At 41.2% G+C, this 12,381-nt stretch overlaps 2 protein-coding genes across 2 annotated transcripts; one reads left to right on the forward strand and one right to left on the reverse strand.

Moving 5' to 3' along the window:
* Positions 1–1,735: 1,735 nt before the first annotated feature.
* LOC306959699 (protein phosphatase PTC7 homolog) lies at positions 1,736–7,737 on the reverse strand. Its single transcript, XM_079551876.1, has 6 exons — positions 7,241–7,737; positions 6,333–6,512; positions 4,682–4,880; positions 4,299–4,422; positions 3,069–3,198; positions 1,736–2,966 (listed from the first exon to the last, which is right to left on the reverse strand). Exons 1-6 carry the CDS (start codon positions 7,440–7,442, stop codon positions 2,908–2,910), a joined length of 894 nt encoding a protein of 297 aa, XP_079408002.1. The 5' UTR covers positions 7,443–7,737; the 3' UTR covers positions 1,736–2,907.
* A 1,574-nt stretch (positions 7,738–9,311) lies between these two features.
* LOC306959733 (uncharacterized protein) lies at positions 9,312–11,773 on the forward strand. The gene is made up of 4 exons (XM_079551922.1): positions 9,312–9,452; positions 9,797–10,166; positions 10,257–10,287; positions 10,360–11,773. The coding sequence occupies exons 2-4, from the start codon at positions 9,801–9,803 to the stop codon at positions 11,154–11,156; spliced, it is 1,194 nt and encodes a 397-aa protein (XP_079408048.1). The 5' UTR covers positions 9,312–9,452; positions 9,797–9,800; the 3' UTR covers positions 11,157–11,773.
* The last annotated feature ends 608 nt before the right edge of the window (positions 11,774–12,381 follow it).

Genomic DNA, 12,381 nt, shown 5'->3' on the forward strand with positions numbered 1-12,381 from the left:
TCAAATACTGAAGAGGAAAAACATTTGTCAATTTTCGTTTTGGAGATTTCTTCCAAAAACTGCATTTCTCCCATAGAGTTGTATTGGCCCTGTCCTCCACCTGACATTATGACATCACATTCTAAATGAACGCTACCTATAGTCAAAGGTTTCGTGGTATCACTGATCTGTGGCCCTTCACCCGCATATGCTTCAATGTGTGGCCCCCCATGAAAAAAGTTTGAACACCCCTGATATAGTACATTAGAACCAATACAATATGGAGCCTAAACAACCAAATGCCATAAATATAGACTATAAGAACTCACAGATACGGCGATAAGAATACTAGACTCTTTATTTAAATATTGTACACTTTTAAAACGTATTTACATAAATTAGACCTGCATTGTTACATTATACATGTGTTTTTCTCTCTCACATAGACATCGTTTAGTTCAGAACAATCATAACATACAGACCACGGACAGAAGCACCATTTTTAAAGTCAGACATGGGCAAGCTTCATTTACAACATTGGGGCAACATCAACGACAGACAAAAGCTTGCAATGGCATTAAAGGCCTGGATTACAGGTCTATTTATTAAGGCTGAAACTGCTCATTCTACCCCTTTGCAATTCACAGTCGTCAAAATGTCTTTAAAATACAGCAATTTTATGCCCGGCACACATTACATTTCACACATAACAGACTAGATTTGGTGGCAAAACTGGTGAGAACAGACAGGACACAATCGGGAATAAATCACAAACTTTGATCATTACTTAAGTTTAGAACAGTGATTTGTAACTCATGGGTCACAGAAGGATTTTCTGTGGTTGTGGCCAGAAATGACAAATAACTCATGATTTTAAGGTTAATGCTATAATCGACAAAACAATACGCAAGGAAAGGCTTTTTTTTTTTAAAACATATCAGAAAAGGGTTAAACTGCAAAATAGTTTTAAAATTTGGCGTACATTGAAGGTGGGTCTTTAAGTAATTGAGAACCATTGATCCACCAAAGGTTAAACTGTGTTCGAAACAAATCTCTATTAATTAGATGTGCAGATTTACCGCATGACTTAGTAATGGCAGCAGTTCTACCATTAACATATTACATCTTAATGATTAATCAATGAGACAGTAACAGTACTGGCCTTGACAAACACCATATATTTTTTTACAACAGGGCAAACTATCTGCCCTGAAGGAGAAATATGAAAATATATGGCTTTCCTTCTTTGGTTGTATACAAAAGTAAACTTAAATTGATTTAATATATATGATGTAGTTATATTAGGGCTGCACAAGTATGTTGAAAATATTGTTCTCGCAATATTAGTTTACACAATATCCATATTATAAGAAGACTCAATACATTGTGAAATCACTGAGGTCTTCACAATATACAACATTTTTGCTAGAAGTCTAACTCAAACATTTGGTCACTTAAAAATGTTCAGTTTTTATCAGAATTTTCCTAAGTCAGAGTTTAGCATTGTTTTGGTCCTGATTTTTGTTGTGTGTGGTCTTGTTATGACAAACAACAAAACAAAAACAAATTGATACAGTGTTTTGTTTAAATTAACAGAACACTGTGTTAAAATGGTTTAGCGAAATATTACAATATATTAATAATAATATTGTTATGCCAAAAATTTAATAAAGTTTTTGATGAATGACATTTTTTCTCATATTGTGCAGCCCTAAATAAAAAAAAAAAAAAAGAAAACATTCTGACAAACAATCATAAGGGATTCAGGACGAAAAGTTAGTCCTAATCATTTGAAACAGTTAAGAGGAAATATGTCTTTGGTGCTTCTCGAGTTTGTATACCAGTTCAGCTGTCAAACGCTATTAGGAACAAGCGACCAAACAAGTCATGTAAATCAGGTCCTTAACGTAGATGTAAAACGCAGACAAATATTCAGCACACAAAGGACAAAGGGCTGAAAAATACCAGCACACACACCTCACACATTACACAACTGATAGTTGGAATCATCCATAATGCCTTTAGACATATCAAACTCATCTAAAGCTACAATATTCTTAAAAAAATACTTTTTTCTTAAAATTGATGCCTGACCTATCATTGCAATTGTAAGCCTTCACAGATGCCAACCAGAGCTCTGCGAGAGAAAACTTTAAATAGGAAAGACATTCAAGTGACACATTATCTCCCAGCACACAGAGTCCAGCTATTCTCTCAAATGCAAGAAGTCCAGTAATTTGTTCATTTCCTTTCAGTGAATTGATGATGCTCACTAAACTACACAGGAAAATATAAATTGCTTGTGTTTATCCATCTTTAATAGCAACATTAGCTTAAAAAAAATAAAAAATAAAAATATTTACAACCAATCATCAGGACATGCGCACACTGACATATCCATCAGCCGAACGAACAAACCTGATTTAGCTTCACATAAAGGCATACAATTACGAAACTCTAACCGAGTCTTTTAACCAACATTTCGCTAACTTTTCCTGACCCCCATACATCGGCTCATATTATCAATTTTCTCCCCATAAATAAATCCCTGCTCACATGTGCAAAAAATGAAAAGGAGAAAAGCAGTAAGGTCCAATATTTCTCCCAGGCCCATAACAAGTGGCTTTCTCATCGTCACTTATTTGGGCGGCTACTACTCTCATAGGAGCCTGTCAGTCACACCTACATTGATTTTGTCGACATACAAACCTCGGCAACAACCCTTTTGCATCATGGTCAACGTGGATAGCAGCCGATTCATATAGCCACCTTCACATGAAAGAAAAGGAAGAAAATAAATATTGGTGGCTGAGTCTCTAGAGCTAGGAGTGTGTGGGGTAGATCTTGGCAGCCCACAGGAAGCAGTGCATGTTGGAAGGACTGGAAGACTCTAAAAAAAAAACTAAAAGTCTGTGTAAGCCAACACATTTAGTCTGTATATTCAGCCACAATAGACAGCAGTACTGTGATGTCATCAGGCTTTCCCCCTGTACAAAAGAAAACGTCAAAACAGAATACAATATTAGTTACAAATTCATGGAACTAACCTTCAAGATGTATTAAAATAAAAACATGAAAAATAAACAAACCTCTGACATTCAGTCCATTGTCGCAAGCAAACTGTGCAAACGGAGACATGTAGTTGGGATCATAGGCAAGATCATGAGCTTGCTTGGCAATACTCTGTGCCGTCTCCAGGATACTTTCATAGTTGGTTGTCTAAAATATAAACAAACATATTAGAAGTGCACATGAGATGAGGTGAGAATACGACAATAGACCTTGTTGACAAAGTTGACAAAATAATCTATAAACTCGGGCAAACCAGGTCTAGATCAGAAAAGACCTAACTTAAATATTGTGCTCTGTTTACGTGACTGAGGGCACGCGTAAAGACCAGACAGCTACACATCAACTCATCTAAGCTAAGGTAAGAACATATCTCAGTATGTAAAAACGGTGGCCTGTTCCTTTAATAAGGTCAGGAGGCTCATTTATAAAGCTGACGTAGGGACAATAGGAGGCCAAAACCTTCCGTACGAACTATTCTGCGTGGTATTCATTGAAATCAAACTGAACGTGAAACATTATGCACCGTCACACTAGGTTTGTACCCACAATACGCAGTCCGCACATTTCAGAAACGCTGCACAGACATGAGGAAAAGGGGAAGTCAGTTTGAGGAAATCAAGTTTGGTGCACATTTGAAACCGCTCATTTGGTCTTCATGTGCTCATGAATGGACACCAGAGCAAACTGCCGCCGGCTCCGAGGAAGGATCCCAGTCGAACCACTGTGATTTTAACCATGGTCTGACCAACTCGTGTAGACACCACGCTGAGGGTTGGTCCAAGACACAAGTCCATTCAGAGACGCTGCGTAACTACGCGCTGCAGCTCCATGACCTCCCTCTCTCTCACCACCTGGACACTGCTCCTCATTCATGCCACCCAAAGCGAACCGCTGCCTCATCCTAAAACCCCGACTGCACGTACAGCTCTCACACAGCGAGTAGATGATCAATGATTTACTTGAACGAATTCGATACCAAAATGTCATGTATCGCCCACCACTATTCTACATACGTGAAGTTTGGGTTTTGCTCATACGTACTCTTATAAGCAGAGTCTCACGCACGTTTTTTTTAATTGAGACCCCAGGTCTAAAACTGTAGATGACCCTGAGAATTCCAGGTGCACCTACCACAGTTTTACAGTACTGCAGTAGAACATTATCGGGCTTTATTTTAAGCCAAGTCATTTCATGTAGAATGTTACATTATTCAATAATAAAATATTAGAGCTTATAAGAGGTGATACCTTTAGTTTCTTAAGCTCTTGAAGAATCATGTAGTCTGGCATGTTGTCAAAGAGGCCGTCGGTGGCAGTGAGAATTATGTCGCCAAGCTGCACGTCAAAGGAGGAGCTGTCTGCTGCTTCAGGACTAAAGGGAAATGCAGCACAACACAATCATGAGAGGAGCAAGCTGCACCTAATTTCCTGTCATCAGGCAGAGGCATATTACCTAACAAAAACAAACAAAAAAACAGACAGTCAGCCATTTTCTAAAGGCTGCATAAAGAAATGTTTTTAGCAGGTAAATTAATTCTTGACATAGAATGAAATTAAAAACCTCTAAGTTATGGTCGATCAATATAGCTTCATTCAATTATTTTTTGCTTCAGCAATAATGTAAGACTAACCTGTCACTTAGTACCACTCCCTCAGCCCCTGGAGGAGCAATGGACAACTGAAAAGGCGTGTTGAAATAATGCTGCTGCTCATCAGAACGATGTACCACCTCTCCACCTCGTACAACCAAGAAGCCTGAGTCGCCGAGATTGCACGTGTGTAACCGGTGACTCCGCCGATCCAGGATGACGATGCAGGCTGTGCTGCTTCCTTCAAAAGACAAGATGATTTTTCAAGTGCTTTGTGTAAAGTTGCAAAAATAACATTCAGACACAATTCAGCCAGAAACCCTAATGCATAATGTAGATCAGTGAGTGTATCGTATACTTCCTAGATTAGGGATGTCTTTTTTCACAGGGGGCTGCATTTTGAAGTATGTATGTACGGCATGGATAGTAGAGGTTTATTTAGCCTTGGAACATACTAAATACAAGCTTGAAATGTTCGTCATTGGGTTTATAAGCGCTGCTTATGGCACTCAGGCTGCATTTGGGCACCCCAGTCCTAGATGTATAACTTACTATAACTTACTGTATAACTTACTAACTTACTATGTATAACTTAACTATAACCAACCAAGAAACCCTTAATACAGAAGGTTAAATCTTCTCAAAATATGAGCAGATGATACTTAACAAAATCACAAGTGAAGCTTGTGTTTAAGGCAGTGTCTAGACCTCGTGACCTCTTTCCCATGTTTGACATTAAGTCCTGGTGGTCTCAACTACCGTCAGGTTCCTGACCTTCAGTAACTTAAGTGTCCAATGAAATGCTATTTACGTGCTAAAGGGGGGGGAAGAAAAACCTCACAGATGGGAATAATCTGAAAATAGTTTAAAACCAATTAATTACAAAATGATATACATTTCTTGAGCGCCCATGCAGTGGCATTTGGGATTCTGTGCATTTTTCTTAAAATTTTATCAAAAGAAAAAAGAGGAGTCAAAGGAGCAGGTTGTTAGCCTCATTTACATCGTGAATGTTACGTCCAAGGCTCGTTTTACGTGCGTCTGCCATAACAATAGCAATTAAATAAAAATCAATCTGGTGTTTTTTAGAACTACAAAGATGTTTACACACAGTTGAGAATAGCTGTTAATATAGGGGAGGAGCATAGCTGGCTAAGTCCCTCCCCTATATTAATGGTGGTCCCAGTGGTCTATAACTAGTCTGTGGGCTGAGCTTAAACTTTCGCTATCGCTGACGAAGTCCTTTGGATGAAAGGCAAAACGTTCTACTCTTCAACTACAGAGTACAGAAGATGACTCAAGAACCTTCATTGAAGGTGCATTATGGAACTTTTTATCCAAAAAATAATCTTGATATTTGTGCGCAAGTTGTCTTTTTCTTTATCCAATGGCTGAATGGGTGGCTACCACGGTGGCCTTTACAACGCTCCAGGATCAATACTTTTGTAGGTTTTCTGGTGAGTGGGTCCGTCAGCATTGAAAACCTACCAGAAACTAACAACATTTGATCCTGGAGCGTTACAGGACACTGAGATGGAAAGTAAAGTCACCAAGCTAACCACCCATAGGTCACTAAAAGGTCAAACATATTTTTCTTTCACATAAAAAGGTCCACCGTTAAGGAGAAAAGTTTAGTAATTCTTGTTATATCTTCATCAAATGCCTGGAATGTGAAAATATAGTAAATACTTACCAAGTAAGGGCACTTTGTTCTGTAAGAGCTCATAGTACCCAGAGGTCAGAATACCCACTGGATTGCTAGGGGTGAAACGGCCCTCCTTCACCAATCGCTCACAGGTTCTCATTAGTGTAGCAGAGAACTGTGATGGGTCAACTCCATAGTCACGCCAGCCTCCAACACCATCAGCTACTCCTGAAAAGATGTTTAATAATGATCATGAAACAACATGATTGTAAACTATGCCACTGCAAATACATTACACATAAATGCATACAACAATACTTTTGGTCACATGCTATACACATTGGACTACCAAGAACAAACACGTGCACGTGTGTGATCAAAATAACGATCTCCAAAGCCACGTGGGGTGGTTGTTCTTGTGTGCGCTCGCGCTCAGCTGAGGGGACAAAGCATACCATGCTAGAGGAGTTAGCAGCCTTTTAGCAATATGGCTGCCTCCATGCTCAACCATTCTGACCTTTGCAAGACATTGTCTTGTTGAATTTGCAGCTGTAAAGTGTTGCGTACTTCACAACATTAACTCTAAAATTACCCAAGATGCCAGGAATGGGTTATCTTCGGTATATCTTGCACGGTTGCAGGAGATCCCCGTCTGAAGGCTATCTAGGTGAAAGGTCATTTGGTATATCGTACACTTCTGTCCGTCTGAATGAGTTAGCCATAATATACGTTTGATGTATAGACTGTATACGCGTTTACACTCTTTTGAGTCATATTGGTCACTGGTAAATTTATCTCAAAGTTGACAACGAAACCAAAGTGTGATGCCCGTCAGTCACATGTTGAGGGTGGGGTATTGTTTTCATCCAATGGTCGACACACGTGTGAAGGTCACTCAAGCACATAGAAGCTTTGATGTGAAATACTGGTGTTATTTGGAGAAACATAAAACTTACCCAAAACGTCAGCGGTCTTGTGTCGCGCTATGAAGCACGCATCGTCCCCATAACACATGCCCTTTTTCAGGATCCCCTTCCGAAAGTCTTTACCAAAGCCATAGCTGGCACTTATTAGTTTGTAGTCCCGACCGTCCGTCTGAGAGAGTCCTCCAAGGACAGCCCTCGCAACAAATCTGCCATAGGACAGTACAGATAACATCCCCCACCAAAGAACAACCCCAACCTGGTACTAGCCCTTCTCGTCGCCCCTCTCTCCCCCGCTGCTACAGGGCTACTTCTCCGCGACAGGCAGCGTCGTTATCCACCCATTCGGATTTGACCAAGTCCGCTCACAAAAACACCGATGCTTCTCTCCTCTGAATAACACCAATGACACCGTCCGACTGAGAAGCGCTTTAGGGCTCGACTGTGTCTTTCGTAAACGCAGTTCCACCGCTGGGCTCTCTCCTTTTCGACATGTTGCCCCGCGTTGCCCTCGGAAAGATGCGAGTACATACGGGTACTAGCGTTTACATGACGTCACCCAGACCGAACCATTCCCAGCCAATCAGAAAGACGGAAAAAATAAAACAAATCTGAAAATATTTACATATATATTTACAGTCTATGAGTACAACTCGAAATGCAAACAGTATCATGATAGATGAATAAATAAATAAATAAATAAAAGCAATCTTTGGTTCCTTTGGTTTCATTTGAAGGAGCAGTTGATGACAAGCAACAGCACAGCGCCATATTTTACATCTATGTGCAAGGATCGGGATCGTCTTTTTTTTCTTTACATAAATTCATTACATTTTGAAACCGGAAAGACAAACAAACAATAACAAAATAATAATAATAAATATCAAGATAATTATTATTTTAGATTGTTTAGGGGCCACGGCCTTCTCACATTCAACTAAACTCTTTAATTCGGTTTCTTTTATTCACTGTAGGTATAGCCTACAAGATAACTCTATTACGAGATTGCACATTTTCTTGTCTATTTTGCACCCCCACGAGCAGGGCCGGATTTAACTAAAATGGGGGCTAAAGTTTATTCAGGGGCCCATATACTCAATCAATTAATATTTATTTACATATAGCGCCTTAACAACATCTGTACATATACTTTATGTCTGTTGAATTTCTCTCTACAAGAAAAGGATAAATGAATGTTTTTTTTAACTGAACATGCAGAAGTAACTTCTTAAATATAGTACTAGTTTAAAAAATGACACATTTGTGAAAAAACAAAAAGCAGTTTAACATAATGGCCCAGACTTGAGTTCTGTGGCCCTCGCGGAAGAACCTTTGCAACTGCCAGATTGATGGGGGGACTCATTTAAAAGGGGTGTCTGGGGGTCCTCCCACAGAGATCTTATTTATTTTAATGGTGCATTTTGGTGCGTTTTCATGCATTTTAACAGACCGATAGGTTCATTTCCCCCCCCAGTGTCACTCAATGAAAATGGCTCAGCCCTTGTTTAGTCCTGGTTTAGTCTTGGTTTAGACCTGGTTTAGTCTCGGGTGCAAAGTCATCTGATAAAGCCTTACATGTGAGGGAGTCTGCAAAGAGAGAGGGAACTCATTTGAAAGCCCGCACTGAGCACGCATTTTCCTCCTTATGCCCATGGGCCCTTCAACCTGCCGGCCCCCTGGGCTTAGCCCTTGTGCTCCTGCATAAATCCAGCCTTGCCCACGAGTGTTCTTGAGAGCTGATGTAACAAGTGAATTTCTCCATTGTGATATCAACGGCCTATCCCATCTTTGAATGCACCAGAGCCATTTTGCGAACCATTAATTCATACAATGAAAACAAATAAAAGAGTTCATTGGCGCCATCACGTGGCATAGCATGATATTGGATTCCATTTTGGTACAAACGTAGCCTACAGACCAGGCACCTGCATTAAATACAGGCTAAATACTACATTCATGCTAAATACTACATTCATGCCACATTAGCCATGAATTATATAGACTCATTCTTGTAAGTCATTAAACTTCAGGCCCAAATGTGTGAAGCGCAGGCTCGCCCCGACTGATGATGAGGACGGAATGAATGACGTAAGTCGCGCCTCCCCATTTCCCGTCGACGGCGAAGACCCTGTGCGTCAAACGAGCGCACCCCAGAATCCAGCCCGACACAACGATAACACTCGCGCCAAAGGCTCCTTTTCTGTGTTATTAACGTCAAGGAAAACACCTGAAGGTCGCTTTCACGGTATGTTTTGTGCCACTTTCAGCGGAGATGCAGTGATCCTGACACGGGACCGTTCCCGAGAGGGCCGTTATTACAGCATCATTAGACACAGGAGAGCCGAGTGCGCTAGCTGTAGCATTATTAAAATAATACAACAGCTAACTCAGAAATGACGTCTAAATCTGATACAGAAACAAAAAAACATAACCACCATCTAGACCTACTATAATTGCAAATATAAAGACGTGCGACGTGACGATCGTTTTGGGAACCAATGTGGGCCGATTGTGACTGTAACCTAATGCTGTTTGTTACTTGCTCTGTGAAGAAACATTAATGTATAAAAATGGTTTGTCTCTTTTTAGGGGAATGATGGGAGGGCCAAGAGATGCTAGTCTCATCTGTCTCCTCATTATGGGACTGCTATATGTTGATGTGACGCTGGCTAAAAAGTCTAGCGTCGGCAAGAAACCACCAACAAACAGGTGGAGCGCCTCAAAACCCGCCAATCCTCAACCAGCAAACTACCCTCGGCAGCCGCAAACTCCCAATCGAAACCCTAATCCATATCCTGCTGGTGGAAGTTACCCTGGTGCTGGAAACACTAATCCAGGAGGAAATCCCAGGCAAAACCCAGGTGGGTATCCTGCCGGTGGAAGTTACCCTAACCAACAGGGAAGAAACCCTGCAGGGGGTTATCCAGCTGCGGGCGGTTACCCCAACCAACCTGGAAGAGGCAATATTCCCAACCAGAACCCTGCAGGAGGTTATCCAGCTGCAGGCGGCTACCCCAACCAACCTGGAAGAGGCAATTATCCCAACCAGAACCCTGCAGGGGGTTATCCAGCTGCGGGCGGTTACCCCAACCAACCTGGAAGAGGCAATTATCCCAACCAGAACCCTGCGGGCGGGTACCCTGCGGCTGGAGGCTATCCAGCTGCTGGGGGATATCCGGCTGGGGGTTACCCTAACACAGGATTCGGTGGTGGCTATCCAGTCAGAGGAGGGAACACCGGGCAGGGTTGGGGCGCACCAGGCTCCTACCCTGGAGGTTATCCTGGTGGTGGAGGAGGCTACCCTAATTGGAACCCCAACAACAAGATCCTCAGCCCTCGCTATGGCGCAGGAAGCTATGGAGGCTATGGGACGGGCGGGTCTCCTTTTGCCCGTTCAGCAATGGGCCAAGGCTTCATGCCGAAACCGGAGTCTAAGGGCTTTGCCAAAAAGGCCATGCTGGCTGCAGGGGTGGGGGCTATGGCTGGTATGGCTGTTGGTTATGGATTAGGCCGATATCCACGACCGAATTTTAACTTCCGGAGCCATGAAGAAGAGAACCAGTACAACAACTACATGTACCGTCGCTATGGCACCCAGTCCACAGATCAAAAGGACTATGGCCGTGATTATGAATTCAAGCCGCCGCCACGAGCTGATTCTCAGGATACATTCATGGGCAAATGTATGAATCAAACAGACGTTCTCAAGGACAAGTCGGAGGTGGACGAGGAGGACAAGGACACGGTCAGCATTGAAGAAATTGGGTACCCCTCTCTCGTTGAGCAGATGAAAACTCGCCGCTGTTTTGAAAAGTACTTGGCCTACTCTGAGCGGTTTCTCCAAAAGCGTACAGAAGCCCAGATACAAAACAAAGGGTCCCTTCTGTGCATTTCTCAACTTTTCACGTCTGTTCTGATATTACTGTCCAGCATGCTTCTGCTTCAGTAAGGCTTTTTGCTACTAATATACCAATAATTGTGCACGTAATTGCCATAGTTCTTTATCTACAAATATCCATTGCTACTTACCTTGACTAACCTGCCAACATGTATAAACTACTTTCCATGTAGGTCGTGTAATTCAGCTGAATTGTCGTTTTACACCCTATGTGCACTACTTCACTGGTACACACATCGTAGCAGCAGTTTTCAAAAAAGTGTACGACTTTGCGAAAGCCTTTGCTATTGTGGAAAAAAGGTATATAAAAACACTTTCTTAAAATATATCTGTGCGAGGTCTGAATGCAACATACTCCCTGCTGAAATATTTCAAATGAAACCCAGAAAACACATTGATGTCTTGTGGTAACAGTGCATTGGGCGAATTTGCTTTGTGTGGTGTACCAGCTGTAAATGTGTGGTAATGGATGTAATAATGCATCCGGTGGGAAAGACTGGCTTTTCGCATTGGACAGTTGTGAAAGATGAGACGTATAATAGCCAGGGATGAGGCTACTAAACATTTCCCCTTTTTTCTTCACAATGCTAAGTGCATATATAGCTGGCCTTTACGATTTACAATTGAATGATTTCAAAGATAGAAATTGTTGAACGTAGATGTTTTTAGGAGCTTGTAACTATAGAGGGAGACCATTGTTTACGTTTGAACAGACATGTTGTGACAGGTGCAAGGTCTGTCTTTGTGAGCTCCGATTGGCCGACAGCTGTGAGAACAGTTGGCATTTGTTGACACTACGCACCAATATTCTTAAGCAAAAAAGTCGAAAACTACTGAGTTTGTGTGTTGAATTCTGTCTCATATTAATATAACATTGAAAACTGAGACTAAACAAAAGCTGGAAAGTATGCATGTTTTTAGTTTTTGGTTTGTTTTATGTGGGAGCTGACTGGAAACTAGAAATGCCCACTCATGTTCCAAAATTGTACACTAGACGTGTTCCAATCCCTCCACTCTGGTCTGTTTTCCTTTTCTTGATAACTTAGTAAGTACTGTCACAAGTGCTTTTTTTAAAATCCAGAATACAATCTCCCTGTTACACACATTGTTTTCAAAGCACCTTTTTGTCTTGTGTATTTATAAAACTACTGTTATGTTCATCTTTTGGTATGTTTAGGCAAATAGTATTTGCTAACTATTTTGTTATGTGAGTAGTAGATAATACTTATGTTTATATATATAATTTAAAAACTCCTGCTGACTATTGAGTTTACTC

The sequence above is a fragment of the Gobius niger genome, assembly GCF_951799975.1.
Source record: "Gobius niger genome assembly, chromosome: 2".
Classification (NCBI taxonomy): domain Eukaryota; kingdom Metazoa; phylum Chordata; class Actinopteri; order Gobiiformes; family Gobiidae; genus Gobius; species Gobius niger.